Source organism: Strongylocentrotus purpuratus, unplaced genomic scaffold (genome assembly GCF_000002235.5).
Source record: "Strongylocentrotus purpuratus isolate Spur 01 unplaced genomic scaffold, Spur_5.0 spur5_scaffold_6, whole genome shotgun sequence".
NCBI lineage: Eukaryota > Metazoa > Echinodermata > Echinoidea > Camarodonta > Strongylocentrotidae > Strongylocentrotus > Strongylocentrotus purpuratus.
The window spans coordinates 42,795,751-42,811,266 of NW_022145612.1; the positions used below are offsets into that span (position 1 = coordinate 42,795,751).

A 15,516-nucleotide genomic window follows, 5' to 3' on the forward strand; every position below is an offset into this window, starting at 1 on the left:
TGTTCACACAGGGAAAATTGTCTATAAACATGTTTGAAACTGTCGAGTTAAACACGTTTATACTAATCATCTCTAGATACGATGAATTTTAGCTGTGTGTGAAAAGGCTGTTGGTTTGCTACATGTTTTCAAGTCGGAAAATATTTATGTATCATGGGCGTTGCCTCAACCATCGTTGAACATCCTCAAGGTCGATTATCAACCGATTGTTTATGTTTTCTCATCACAATCATGTTTACGATTCTCAAAGTGCATCTCTTTCGGGTTATGACATATATGATGGAATCTAATGGATTTTTTATTAGCAGTACTTGATGCTCCTCATGGCTTGTTATTTTGACCTGTTGCCTAGATTCTAATAGATTGTTGTGCTAATATCTTGAATCTTGACTAATTTTGAATAGATTATTTTAAAGCCCCTCTGTACTTGTTTGTCCAGGAGGGATTAGACCCCCCTTCATGGTCACTGACAGGTGGTCATTTCATCAAATCAGCTCTCAATTAACATAAGAAAAAGGGGATCATTGGGGACCAATGGTCACCGATTAGGCATTGTTTGCTATATAGAGGGCGCAAGTAGTTATACGTAGTGCAGTGGGGCTTTAATCTCCCGAGGTAGACTTGCACCCACAGTCGCACACACCACAGTGATACATTTAACAACGGACATGACAGAGACATGAGTAAATACAAAGAAGAGTTTTGTAAGATTAGTATTGAAGCATTCTAGGGCAGATGGAAGGTACCTGGGAAGGTGAAAGTAAACACATTAGCTAGAAACAATTAGATTCCCGAGGAAAATCATGCTCTCGGCGACTCGGCCTGTCGGTTCGAGATCGGTCTTCTAAACGGAGGATGGCGATGCCGGGGTTCTGCGACGGAGAGTCCGTTACGTTAATGGTCTTTTTATTGATTAGCCAAAGGAATCTTCGCTCTTATAATTACAGGTTTTGGAGAGAAAAATGCTAATTTTCGTTGCATGTTACTTTAATTAGATATCCAGGGATCGAGGAAGTGAAAGTATTAACCCATCTATATCGTATGTATCATGTATGTGTAACACAGCGGTAGTCCGGCCGCTGCACAATATTTGATTGTTGCGGAAATTTTACATATTTTCTCGTTCACTGCCACGATGTCAACAATATACCATCTAACCCTATTTTATCTTATGAAGACAGCAGCCCAGCAGTGGATGCACTATAAATGATCAAAAGCCTAACCCAATCCTTTTAAATATGCACACAAGGTTGATACTATCCTTAGAAAGGAAATTCGACAGAACAGTAGTGAATAGTAAAGCACTGTCTTTTAAAAGCTGACTTTGGGCACGTAGTGAGATAGTCAGATACCGACAAAAAATGTGAAAGTGTCTCTCCACACAACATTGGACACCATATAAACATCCCAATGTAGAATCTCATTGCTGAAATTTCTTTTGGAGAATATTGTGCATTTAGTGGAACAAGAGCTTTCTTTGATCGAACCACGTTCGAAAAATGTCTCTCAAAAACATTCTTCTTGAAGCATGTCCTTAGTTTAACGCGAAAATAATTTTTGAACATGTAGATATCAATGAATAATATTGAAGTCAGAGGTATGGTTTAAAATTGAAAGGAAATATTTCAAAAACATTTCACGTTTCTGAAGTTGATCGTTTAAAAGTTTTCTTATAGATCACGAGTTTCAAATATCGGAGGGACTACATGTATACGATTAGCTGGAAACAATTGTACGAAGTCAACTCGTTTTAGACTTATTCTAGAGTTAAATCGCTGGTGTGAAAGACCTTAGATGGAAGCTAACAATGGCTTTAGGGTCCAGCAACCGATACTAATGATTCTAGGAAAACAGAATTACACGAATTATTCCCAGCATTGGAGGAAAAGCAACCAGGAAAGATTTATTTCGAACCTGGTATGAATTTTCCAAACATCAGATACGTCAGTATCAAATGGTGATGGATTGGAGGGTGAATATCAATGGTCTTTATCCTCGTGTTAAAGGAGCAGTACGTGATTATTTGTGATCTTTAATGAGAGGAACACTGTTTTGCCTCCAACGTTGACGAAACGCGAAAGAAAAGATGTAATAGCCTGCGGTCCACGCCATGAATAATCACTATGGCTACAAACGATGAAACGAAATTGAATTTTGAACATGTATACCGAAGTTGGCTGATAACCAAAGACGCAATTCATTTTCATATTTTTACCAATACTATTATAAATTGGTTCTGAGTATATTAACTACAACAATATTTTATAAACAAATATTGAAAATGATAAAAGTTTCGTAAATTAGTGTGGTGGTGTCGTGGTATAGTGGTATGAGGGTTTGAATCACAATCATGCCCGGCACTAATGTCCTTTGACAAGACATTAATCCAAATTTGCCATTCTCCACCCAGGTGTAAATAAGTGCCCGATTTGCTAGACATATATTTGCTGGCAGCTTTAATTGACAGGGTTTTTAGTATTGGAACGCCAGGAGCGTGACGGCGTGACGGGCATGTGTGCTATATAAAAAGCCATTATCATTATTATTATTATTGATATTATTATAATTACTATTAGCCTATTAGTTATATTATTATTATCATACTAATTATAATTAAAGCTAATATTGTATTTGCTACTTATTATCATTATTATTATTATCATTATCATTATCATTATCATTATCATCATCATCATCATCATCATCATCATCATCATCATCATCATTCTAATTATTATTATTACAAGCATATCAGACAACTCTTATTCTATACTATCCTTCTACCGGATAGTTACATTAACCGCCCTTACTGTATGACCTGATCTCATTCTCATTTTCTTTCATAACTGACCGTACGTGTCTGCTGAGAGAAAGTGGTTTTCAGCTTATTTTGACCAGTAGAAAATTCAAATTGCTTAAAATAACACGACAAATAATGAATGAAGGAAATACAAAGGAACTGCATGATCGGAGGTCTTAGGAAACTTTTGACTCCAAAGAAAAACACCTTGGTGATGCTTTTGTAATGAAAATAGGAAATGATTTTAAAGGTAAATGAGTCTTTCAAACCATAAAGCAATTTTTAAACTGCTTTTTCTCCTCGTTGATGCCTTTCGACTTGTTTTGATTTCAAACTGTTCTTCTCAAATGAACGTCGAAATGCCATTTTATTGTGAATTTGAAGTCAAGTTGACATCAGACATACTTTTCAAACAAACTTGATACAATACTGGAATACAATATATTATAATGTTCTTATACTTCTACTTTTTCTTTCCTCATGACGTTTATTCATTAATTAGAATAATTCATGTTTTACCCTTGGTAGGAATAAGCCAGTCGTAATATCCGTGATATAAATAGATCACACTCTTTACTGGGTTTTGTTGTCTGCCTGTTCAAGGTATGGGTGAAGGAAACCCCTTAGTGTTCCTTTGAGACGAATGATTGAACGTGTATCAGACGAAACAAGACGTTCAAAGCAATCGGGGTGTAATTGAAACTTTACTTGAAACGTTTTAGAGGTCGAAGAATCCCCGGAGGTGGCGCTTGTTTTGTGAAATTGGTTCCTTTCAGAGGTCAAAGCTAAGGTCGTGTATTTCGAAGGACTAAAATGGGCCCGCAAATGGTCGAGACGCAAGTTTTGTTTTTCGTCCGTCTGGGCGCAGCGGGCATGCTGACCAGTAACCTAAAAAGGTTACAGTTTATGATAGCATAACATGGGAGGCTACAAAGATGCACCAAGGCTATGTCTGTTCTAAAATAGAATGACCATTCATTATTTCAAGATGCACTAGAGCTGAAAAATGTACATGGGCCTGTCCACTGAAACTGAATTTGAATCTCGCATAACTCCTGAGCTGAGATTTGCAATACCATTCCATCCAGTTCAAGTTATCCATGTTTGATTTTTTTTTAAGGGGGGGGGGGGGCAACTATATTATATTAATCTCTGAACAAATATATACATTCTTCAATTTTTATTTGTTTAAATACACTATTAGGGCTTTTTTTACGCATAATTATTTTCAACTCTGTCTCTTGTCTACCAGTTTAATTTTAACGATGTTATTATAGCTCGTCCACGAAAATGCCAAAAGGGCAAAACTATGCAACCTAAGTTTATAAGACGGACATCGAGTCAATATTCTAGCTTTAAATTGAAGAGGAATGGTGGTCATCCATTACTCCGTTCTGTTGGATCCATAATTCGTTTCCCATCAGCTCTTCTCTCTCTCTCTCTCTCTCTCTCTCTCTCTGTCTCCCTCTTTACCTCCCACCCCTCAATCCATCATCAGTCAATCAATGAGAACCTTAATCCAATTTAGCAAATCTTCCAATTTGATGGACCATCTTTCTAGCCAGGCAATGACAGACGAATCATATTAAGGCTCTGCATTTTCCTTATTCCATGATCTGGACGGCATCATAAGCTTTCATTAAAAACAGGGGAGAAAAATAAGAAACGAATCCGGGAGTGGAAATATTTGAATAACAGGATACGTAGAGCTCCCTCTTTTTCTCACGATAATATTGATGGGTGGAGGGTCAAGATAGGGAGTTGGTCATCCGTCAAATCGGAGTATTTATTTATATCATTTCTAACAAGCATCTGTCATATGCAGATGCAAATGGTGTAATACTAGCAAATGGCAATGCATTACGATTAGTTTACCATCAGTGGGATTACTAATAAAGGAATGAAATGTGAATGGTTATGTTCTTCAAATCTGTTATAAAATATCTTTATCTGGTCATTGAAATTAAATGTTGCCATAATTTTGTTTAATACTCTTCTTTAAGAATAAAAAGATTTCATAACTGCTCCATTAAAATTGTTGGAAATATTTTGTTATGTTATTAACTGAAATTAAAAAATGAAAATGACAAATCAATGAGATTTCACAACTGCTTCATTGAAATTGGTGGTAATATTTTTGTTATTTGTCAACTAAAACTATTTAAAAAAAAACGAAAATAACAAAATCAATGTTAATGGCTTATCAATTATATTTTTTAACATGAAATGAAATTGTTTTATTTTTCCAGGTGCATTCTTGTTGCCCTATCTCTTGACACTGATTGTCGCCGGCATACCCGTGTTCCTCTTCGAGACATCGTTGGGTCAGTTACTCAGTCTAGGTGGTCTGGGAGTATGGAAAATATGCCCTCTTTTCAAAGGTAAATATACTTTATATATTAAATACGAAGATGAAATGTGACAATTATGATCACAACGATAAGCTTTATTCCCATTGATTTCGCTTCTCATAGCCAAGCGATGTGTATAGGTTCTTGTAGCGATTTTTCTGCGATCCTTCTCTGTAAGTCTGTTTTCGAATAAAGAAAGACCTTTTGTGGAAGGTGGGGTTCGATTAAAAAAAAAAAATCAATAATTGTATCGGTGAAAGCGTTATGGTATCATTACAGCTCGAAATGTAGTTGGGATACGTTTATTAAACTTTACCCTAAATAACATAATTTTCTCTGTCAAAAGTAACCCTCTTAGCTTGTAAAGGTGTACTAGCCAACCTGTATACGCCTACAACCTCTTGAAGGAAAAAAACGAAGACGGGACAACGTCTGCGTCTTCGTAAAAATAGATTCCTCTTAGATGTATTCACAATTCAAGTGAATAAGTTCTTGCGACCACTGGATCACATCCAAGATACAACATTCTTCGTAAAAGCTCTACATATGAGGAAGCATCACAGTAGGCTACATACAGAGTTAAGGTCATTAATTAGGTGAACTTGAAAATAGCATGGGGTATCTCAAACATTCTCCTTTCAAGTCTTCCCTCATCTCTCTCTCTCAATGTCTCTCTTTCCTTCTTTTTCTTCTTCTTCTCTTTCGTCCTCTCTCTCTTTGTCCCTACCTTTCTCCTATTCTGCAAGGCTAACTGTGCCAAATACCTTCATTTTTATGCCAAACAAAATTGATGCAGAGAGATCAAGCGGATCGTACATTTTAGCTGATTTCTATCAACGCTTCCCGTGACATTCTATAGACCTAGACCCCATGCAAACAAGCTCAACAAGTTTTTATAAAATGACATTAAAGGTACCATTTCGTATTTATGAAGGTTTTTAAAAGTTTATCATAATGTACGTGCAGAAATATCCATTGTATATAGGCCTTTATATATTATGTATATCGAGGTTTCAGGATACTTTTGGGCATTATTTGTTATACTTTGTTTAATATCTATGTATTTGCCCAGCAAACTTTTGAAACGTCGAAATATTTGTTAATTTGTTAAAAAAAAAGCAATAGCTTATCTCCCAACGGCATGGTTTCTCACCGGCCTTCACGAAATTAAAGGTAAAGACCAGTTATGGTCATGCGATTGCATTGTGAAAGAAACGTTGTGGAATCGATCAGAAAAGGTTGATCATCTAGCATCTAGCATCTGCAAGGTTCTGGAATCATCAAAATGATAAGAAATTTGGCCCATTCTTGGTAAAGTTACAAGCACTATACACAGAAAGATGTATATGGGACTACCCTATATCTCTCACAGACCATGAGAGAAACAAATTTACCAAATATATGAATTAGTAGGCGGTTTCCCGGCAAATCTTTTATCATCATGTATTAGTCAAAACATATTCTTTCACATGATTGGTAATGAGAGCTTCCATTTCATTTTTTGAAATTGGGGCGTTTCCAAAACTGGTCTTTATCTTTAAGTTTTTCTACATGAGTGAGTAGGTAAAATAATGTTTGTAAAGATAAAATGAAGGGGGTATTAGTTTTCATTCTGTCTATACTGGGTAAAATAGAGTAAATTTTGATTTGATGTGAAGTTTCGAAGGGAAAGTTCAGTTACCCTCTTCACTGAACACGAATAGGAGCCGGTTAATATAAAAGTGTTATCCTTTTCCCCCTCATACATGGGGCAGTCCGCAAGGTGGAGTTTTGCCTTGGAGATGGTCGCTCCCGTTTTATATAAACACGAGAGTAATGTCTCAATTTTTGAGTAAAGGTAGATTTAGGTTTTACCTCCTGGAATGCAAGATTTGACATCTTCTCCTCGGTGATGCATGGTGTGTATGGTCTTTGGTTGTGACCCACAACGTAACCCATCTGTTCCAACGTTTTGGAAAATAATCTGGTTGGGCTACTCCATCATCTCCTCGTACGATTCTATCCCTCCTTTAACTTTCTTATTCAATTTTTTTCTATTTATAGGGCGCGTTCTTTCAATCTCTATTCTGTTTGCTGGCATCGCTCGTTTCTCCCCCATCCTACTTGTCTCTCTTTATTTCTATTTACTTTAGTCTCCTTTTCTCTCTCTCTTTTTAAATAGGGGTACGTTGGGCTAAAATTTGCCAACAACCAGAGCAAAAGTTTTAACCCAAGGGTCGAAAGATTTTCAGATAGAAAATGTTTAATGTGGTTTGAAATCACCCTAATTTCTCCGAATAAAATACACCCCAGCCCCCCCCAAAAAAAAAAATAGGGGTGCTAAATTTTCAACACAGTATTGTAAAATGTTGTCGCAGATGCATATAATGGTAATGTAAGAGATGGTATAATGAATACAAAATGCGAAATATTTATCTTCCAGCCATTATCAGAGATACAACGAAACATCCTCTTTTTCCTCAGTTCTCCCCACATGCACATGACTGCTGTCTGACTAGACGAATTACATACTCACAGATAATTATGCGCTGCCCCTGTATTATAATATATCTGACATTTTTAAAATGAAAAGAACCCTACCAGCTATGTCATGCTTCGCTGAACATCCACTTCAAAACCTCATCTCCACAATTATGTAGAGTTATTTTTCGACCATAGGTTTATGGACGATTGATCATTGAGGGTTGCCCTGCTTCCAACTATATACTATCCAAACATGAAGGTTTCGTTATTTTTTAATTGTATACCTTCAATCATCGTTATCTTCCGGGATGGCATTGAGTTCTGGGTTTTGTGAATTTGATGGGAAAATGTACAGAATGACATGTTAGGCAGACGTTATGAAGGAATTAAATTATAAGATTTACTTGTAGAGGACCATTTTTTTTTTTTTTTTTTTTTGCAAAGCTCTACAATATTAATTTCATATTTTCCGAACAAACTGCTTGTTTAAAATACGAATTTATGCAATGGCGTATCCACTAGCCAGCATAAAGAGAAGCCGCCCTTCCCCCTTTCAAGGTATCATGAAAGGAAAAAACAAAAAACTAACAATACAACTTACCAATGGTCTGTAGCACGTTGTGTGCCCAGATATATTACGCAAGCAAAATAAAATGTTCATAAAAAGTGAACTTAAACTACATAAAAACTGTCAGGTGGTGTACACCCCTCCCCCCCCCACCCGGCCCCCCCTCAATCATGACAGTGATATATATGTAAATACACGCTTATTATATCAAGAATAAGACTACATTCTGAATAATTATTATACAGGTACCATATGCCTTTTCTCTAATCCATTCTGTCTCTACTACTTTCTCTCCGTTTATCTGTCCCTTTTCTATTCTCCTATCTCTCTCTCTCTCTCTCTCTCTCTCTCTTTCTCTCTCTCTCTCACCCCATCTCATCTCACCTCTCTCTCTCTATCTCTCTCTCTCTTCTCTTTATCCCTCTCTCTCTTCGCTCTCTCTCTCTCTCTCTCATATCATATCATCTCATCTCTCTCTCTTTTTCTTCTCTCTCTCTCTCTCCCTCTCTCTCTCTCTCTCATCTCATCTAATCTCATCTCATCTCTCTCTCTCTCATCTCATATCATCTTTTCTCTCTTTCTCTCTCTCCCTCTCTATCTCTCTCTCTCCTTTCCCTTCGCGCGCTTTCAATATTTTCCGTAGAAATTCAAGACATGTAGACTTGCATACATGCAAAAGCAAGCAGATAAATGGTTCTCGAGTGTCATGACCCTCGTTACCCTTAAGAATCCCTTGTGTCCATCTTGCTCCAGAAAAACCCGAGAAAGTCATCTTGCATCAAGCATAAATCTTGGCAGAATATACATATATATCTCCTAAAATTGCCGTATTTTCGAGATAAGAAAAGGAAAGAGTACAACACACTACGGCACATTTCATTCAATATATAGATGAATTTAATTTAATTACTTAGTCTGAAATTTGAATTGAATTTCGGTCTGCATTTTGTGCTATCGCATTTCGTGTTATCTATGTTCAAATCAATTGTATTATTCTGTATCCATCTGTATTTTATTGATGTTTAGAATCTTTAACTCTGTATTGACATGCGAACAAAACACATTTCCAATAATTGGACAATAAAATTTGAATTGATGGAATTAAATGATGTTCATTAATGTTTCCATAACAGAAAATCGTTGGACATATTTGTAATAACAAAGTATAATGATGATGGATATCTTTAAATCATGTCATATACACAGTAGTGACACTAAATGGTTCGAAGTTGAAACCACCCTCTTTAATAAAGAACAGAAACAGTATATCAACATTTTTTTTGGTAATACTTTCCTCCAAAGTTTATGTTCACTGAAAAAGTGATACTGACAACATTTCCCCAGTTACTTTCAGAAAATACTTTCCTCCAAAGTTTATGTTCACTGAAAAAGTGATACTGACAACATTTCCCCAGTTACTTTCAGAAAATACTTTCCTCCAAAGTTTATGTTCACTGAAAAAGTGATACTGACAACATTTCCCCAGTTACTTCCAGAAAATTGCTGTTCTCTAAAGTGTGTGTTGTACTATCCATTTCCTCTATATACATATTCTCTATAACCATCCTCTGTTGTACTTTCATCTCCAAAGTCCAGACTGCATATTGTTTTCAAATTAGAACAATCATAATACTGGTTGATGTCAGTTGAGATGACATCTTTGAAACAGATGCTAGCGTGGATTCACTTCAGATCCCATAACCTATAACTGGTTGCACATTTACAGGTGGAAGATGCGAGATGGGCAAGCCCGTCGCTACAGGGTGTGGGTGGGTGTGACACCCCCTTTAAAATTTTTCGGCAAACTGGATATTAATATCCAAATTATAGGGGATCCAAATTATGGAATGTAATCGAAATGTAATCAGAACTCAACAATTTAAGAAGTATAGCTACCTTGACTGGAAACACATTATTACCCAAATGTACCCATACTGACTTTTCTTGTATATCTCATTTATTTAATCGTCTTTATTTATGTATCTCTTGTATATTTCATGTATTCAATTGTTTATTTCTTTGCTTGTTTGTTGGCATGATTTGTAACTGTTTTTAAATATGTGAGGACCCCTTTGAAAACCAACTTAAGTTGAAAGGGTAATCCACCCCGCATGTGGAAATAAATTAATACAAAAACAAATCGTTGCTCGTTGCTGTTGTGAAAAAAAATCAACTAGTTTGTCGTCTAATTTGGCCAGAGAACACCCCCCCCCCCTAAAAATGGTCCTGTACATGACGCCTCTGAAGATTGAAGAGATGAAGTTGGAAGGAATCTCGACCCCTTTCAATCACAGAGATTGCAAAATGTTCAGGAGACAAAAATAAGGAAGGGTTCCGAGAATACCATTAGGAAATTGGAACACTTGCCACTAGCCATTGAAGGGGTCGCATTTGTCTTTCTGAATACACACTGTTCATTTCATTAGGAGTAGGTTTGCTTCAACTAGCTTGATATGATCAATCATTTCATATGTGTAGAATAATTTAGTTTTTCTTAATTATAGTAGAAGCTGAGACAATCTTGAATGTACCTGTGTATGGGAAGGGGGGGGGGGGCTTAACTTTCTCACCCTTATCCTCCCGAACACAACTGGTGTGGGAATATAACTTTCTCTAATTCATGATTTAAGCGTTTAAAAAATAAACATACACTAAAACCAGGTCCGGTCTATGCTATGCTTCCCATTTTTCGTGGGACCCCCTCCCGCACGAATTAAAACCTCAGGACATCTCCTTTATATTTTAATTTTGATAATTTAGTATTGGCGCATCCAGAAATTTTTGAACAGGGGCGAAACGTATTTTGTGCGTATCGCCCATGCCGCATCGGCCCAGTGCAAGTTGTATTAATATTTTCTTGACTATCAAACGCCGACTCAACATATTACTTGGTAATTATGGGGAAAAGGGTCAATTCTGAATAAAAGGAGTTCCTTTTATTACCCCTTTTAACCTCCTTATGGAAATTATACCAAATAATATCACGCTGTTTATATTACCATGCCATATATACAAAAATGTCGGAGAAAACTTCACCTCAAATAACAGCCCCGTTCGACAATAGTTGATTTTGTGAAACGGAAAACAAGAGGTTGTCTGCTTTTTTGAAATTCTCTAGAGATTCGTGCAGCTTTAGGAAGTGACCCAGAACATTTATATTTACTAGTCAATCCACCGACGCGTCATCGACTTGGTGGAAGTGTCCTCAGCATAGAATAATATTGTTCACTCTACAAAGACAGGTACAGAATAGATAAAACCAGATTCAGACAAGGTCAGTTTCTCTTCATTTTTCAATCTCTTCCTCTCTGTTCACCGTTTCTCTCTCTCTCTCTCTCTCTCTCTCTCTCTCTCTCTCTCTCTCTCTCTCTCTCTCTCTCCCTCTATCTCTCTATCTCTCTCTTTCTCTCTCTCTCTTCTTCCCTCCCTCCCTCTCTCTCCCTCTCTCTCTCTCTCTCTTTCTCTTTCTCTCTCGTCACCCAATTCAAACGGTTCAGTCTCTCCTTTCAACAACGCCCGTCCCTAGAAAAGGAAAGTGTTGGTTGGTAACAAAAGTTTCCTATTCGTTCGAAACGAAATAATTTGTGGAGCACACGAAAGTATGATTATATACATGTACATACATCCGAGTTTGAAACTTGTTAAAATTATTCGGATGCTCATAATCATGCAATTGGCAGTCGTTCCAGGGATATGCATGCTTTAATTTGTCCGGTTGCAAAACTACAATTTTGATTCTATGTTATGCTTCGTCGGGTTTAACACCTAGGCATCCACTGAAACGAATCTGAAATTTGACTTCTGATATAATTATACACGACACATTCTTTCAATTGCAATAACGGATCTAGGCTATTAGTGACAGACAGATGTTCGTCTATTGCTCCATATTCCCGAGTTCCTGTGCCAATTGTAAAGCTACTAAAACGATTAAGGTGAATGACGACACACGATCTTTGTCATGATTAATATCACGTGATCAGAATCATTCGCCAAAGCTTAAGGAATAGGCCTATACATACTGCTTTTTAATCATCGCATAATTAGATAATAACGACGATCTTTAATAGTGAATAAATAATAATCCGTCACTTGTTGTAACACAGTCTAACCCCAAATGCACATCTCATTGTTATTATTTGAATGAGAGATACAAGGAAAACATCTAACAATGTCTTAAATGTTTCTGTCACTAACAATATACGTTATAGTTGTTTAATTTATATTAATATTTTATCACAGGTATTTGAGGAAGACAAGTGTCTTAGAAATTCAGTAAAATGGAGTTTCATGTGACCTTCTAGTAGTACCTGATCGATGTCTTGACATATTACTGGCAATATACGTTCCAAACTGTAGGAAGATTTTATGATGATAAACCTTCTCCGACTATTACAGGAGGGTAAGAGGGAGGGCGCTATAAACTAACCGACTAGGACGGTATAAGTACGTGATGCATGCCGGTTCTCTTTCAGAGCATGGAGAAAATCGTGTCATAACCGATTATATCTCAATTGGGACATTCTGATGTATTAATGTGCTTCATGTCCCGGTGAGAAGTGTCCTATCTTCGGAGCTTGGGATCAGGTTACGCTACGCTGCGGCGCAGCGAGGGGTTGGTACAAAGATGGGGGCGGATACAGACACAGAGGGCTTCCGTACGCGCAGGGGTCCTTTTTTAAACCTGTAATCGTTTCGCCAACATGCCCAATGGCTGACGACCTCAATATAAATGTTGAAGAATATTTAACACATTGTACTATTTTATGTTACCCCGTGAAGTCGGCCTAGTTTTTTTGTTTGATTTTTCTGAGGGGCTTTCTATGGATGATTTGACGAAGAAAGTTGTTGAAAGTCATTGTTGGCTGATCTGTCTGCGGAACTTTGATATAATGATGAAGAAAAAAACGGGGAAATGTGATAGCTCTTTCAAATTAATGGTGGCGATCGAATTGCACACAAATGTGGCCTTTATTTTTTTTAATTACGCCCAGGTTTGGTGTTAAAATCATGATAACTACAAAAGACGGGACATCCACTATTTTATGTGACGTCAGACAATTTTTATCGAGCAAAAGAAAAATCCTATTTTCTCTTCATCCCTTCAACCCCCTCACCCCCAAAAAACAAAACAAGTGTATCTACCTCGAACCCGGAGTTGATCAAAATGACAAATCTGTTCTCCCCCAACGTTCAGCTAGCCAGCCGAACCATACATGTATTGCTCAGCTGTTCTGCACATTAGATGTAATAACATTGTCAAATTGGCCATGAACTGAAATGAAGAGAGAAGAAAAAAGAGAGCAGAAAATAGTATAGAGACTAGAGAGGATACGAAAAAATTGATGATAGAAAGTACAAGATGAGATGGAGGACAAGGAGGAGAACGAGGAGAAGGAGGAGAACGAGGAGAACGAGGAGAAGGAGAAGAAGAAGAAGGGGGAAGAGGAGGAAAAAGAAGATGATGACGGTGACGAAGAAGGAAATGAATTAATAAAAAGTATATGAAAATAATGATACGAGAGCAGAAGAGATAGAATAAAGAAAAACAAGATAAAAGAAAGGATAATTTTTTGCAGAATAGGACCAATAACTAGAAGGTTACTTAACCGTCGTAATGAAGACAAACAAATAGGGTGGGATGAACTGGAGGAAAAGACAATTCCTTGATTCTTAACAAGTAATATATGATACGTATTGTCTCTTTTGTCTCTCTTTTCTCTTCAGTGTAATATTCATAATTACCGACAGTTTCAAAGATATAAAAGGAAGAGATATGAAATAGATGTTCAAGAAAAAAAGAGGAGAAGAAATAAAGAAAACAAAGTATAAACAACTAAGCGGGAAGAGAAAAGTAGACGGAAAATAAGAGACAATAATGAAGAAAAGAGAAGAAAAAAAAAAAAAAACAGAACCAAAGATCACTCGCCCCCATCTCTTGCACTGCATATTCCCGATATTTCGCGTTCCTGGACATTAGTGACTCTTATAGATTAGTTACCATGGTTACCATATCCCGCGAGATCTTCCATAGAGACTATCGATCGAGAGCGGATATGATGAGATGTGATTCGCCACCCGTGAAACGCAACTAACAATCATCACCGATGCTCATATTTACACGCACGCTTTTTTCCTTCACCTATACCCCTCACCCGATCATTTTTAAAGGGATAGTTGAGTTTTGTTGCAGAGGGCGCTACACAATTATTTTTTTTTAAAGTTCTTCAAGTAAAGTTGTTTAATTTTCTGTAGAAATTTGATTTTTCTTTGATTTACCAAGACCACACAAGCATAAATGTATTAATTAGTGTTAATTTATGTTGATACAAAGGGCTTGTAAGTATCCTTTCGTCCTTTTCTTATTCTTTATCGGTATTAAAACAAACCATATATCACATACGTAACGCGTTGTTATGGTTCATAGAACATGTGTTTGACATAAATATAGTCCAATCTTATTTTCAGGATGCTAGGGATTTACTTTTATCCTGAATGAATATAATCTTTTCTCTTAAATTTTAGCAGGAAGCTAGGCAAACAATTGGAGCATGAATCCTGCTTCCATTACCTAATATAACAATTTAATTCCTTTAAAACCTTATTCATGTTCGACGACTTGTAAATACAATCATTAATAGTCTAGTTTGATACACATCTGTAAATAAAGTTAAAGATTCAAATTCATACTTTCAAGGGAAATTAGAGTCCGAATTTGACCGAGCTCCAATAAGTTGTCTATAAAGCGGCAAGTAGCAGATTCTAGAGTCCTATTATAGATTTGGCATTGTTCCCCTCGAAGTTTTGATACAAGTTGTATGAAGATTAGTTTACTTCGGTTCATGAAAACACAATGACAATCGTAAAACTTGACATGCATGCAGAGAATACATAAAGAGAAATATTGGAGATTATAAACTTTAAAAATAACGTGCTTGTGTAACTCAAAAATTTGGTTGTATACAATTCGGGAATACTCATGTGCAAGAACACATTTAAGACGTAACCATATTGAGAATAATTATATCAACAATCATTTTGACACTCGCTTTGATTTGTTTAATTTGGTTTTTAAAAGGTGTTGGTTACGCAGCCGTGGTCATGTCTTTCTGGCTCAACGTCTGGTACATCGTGGTGATCGCGTGGGCTCTGCTCTACCTGGCGAACTCGTTCACCTCCAAGTTGCCATGGTCGCACTGCGATAACGACTTCAACACCCTCAACTGTACAACCAACCAAACACTGGCCAACAACTACACCACAGATCCTACCACAGAATTCTGGAAGTAAGTACTGAGAATTCAGTTTCAACAATGGACTCACCACCCAACAAG

General features: G+C 36.8%; 1 protein-coding gene across 1 annotated transcript in view; it reads left to right on the plus strand.

Annotated features, from left to right (window-relative positions):
- LOC581958 (sodium- and chloride-dependent GABA transporter 1) overlaps positions 1 to 15,516 on the plus strand; it is an 84,885-nt gene that overhangs the window by 34,036 nt on the left and 35,333 nt on the right. Inside the window, exons 2-3 of the mRNA XM_031000016.1 lie at positions 5,050 to 5,181; positions 15,261 to 15,468. Of these exons, the coding sequence (XP_030855876.1) occupies positions 5,050 to 5,181; positions 15,261 to 15,468 (340 nt within the window). The remainder of the gene's footprint in view (positions 1 to 5,049; positions 5,182 to 15,260; positions 15,469 to 15,516) is intronic.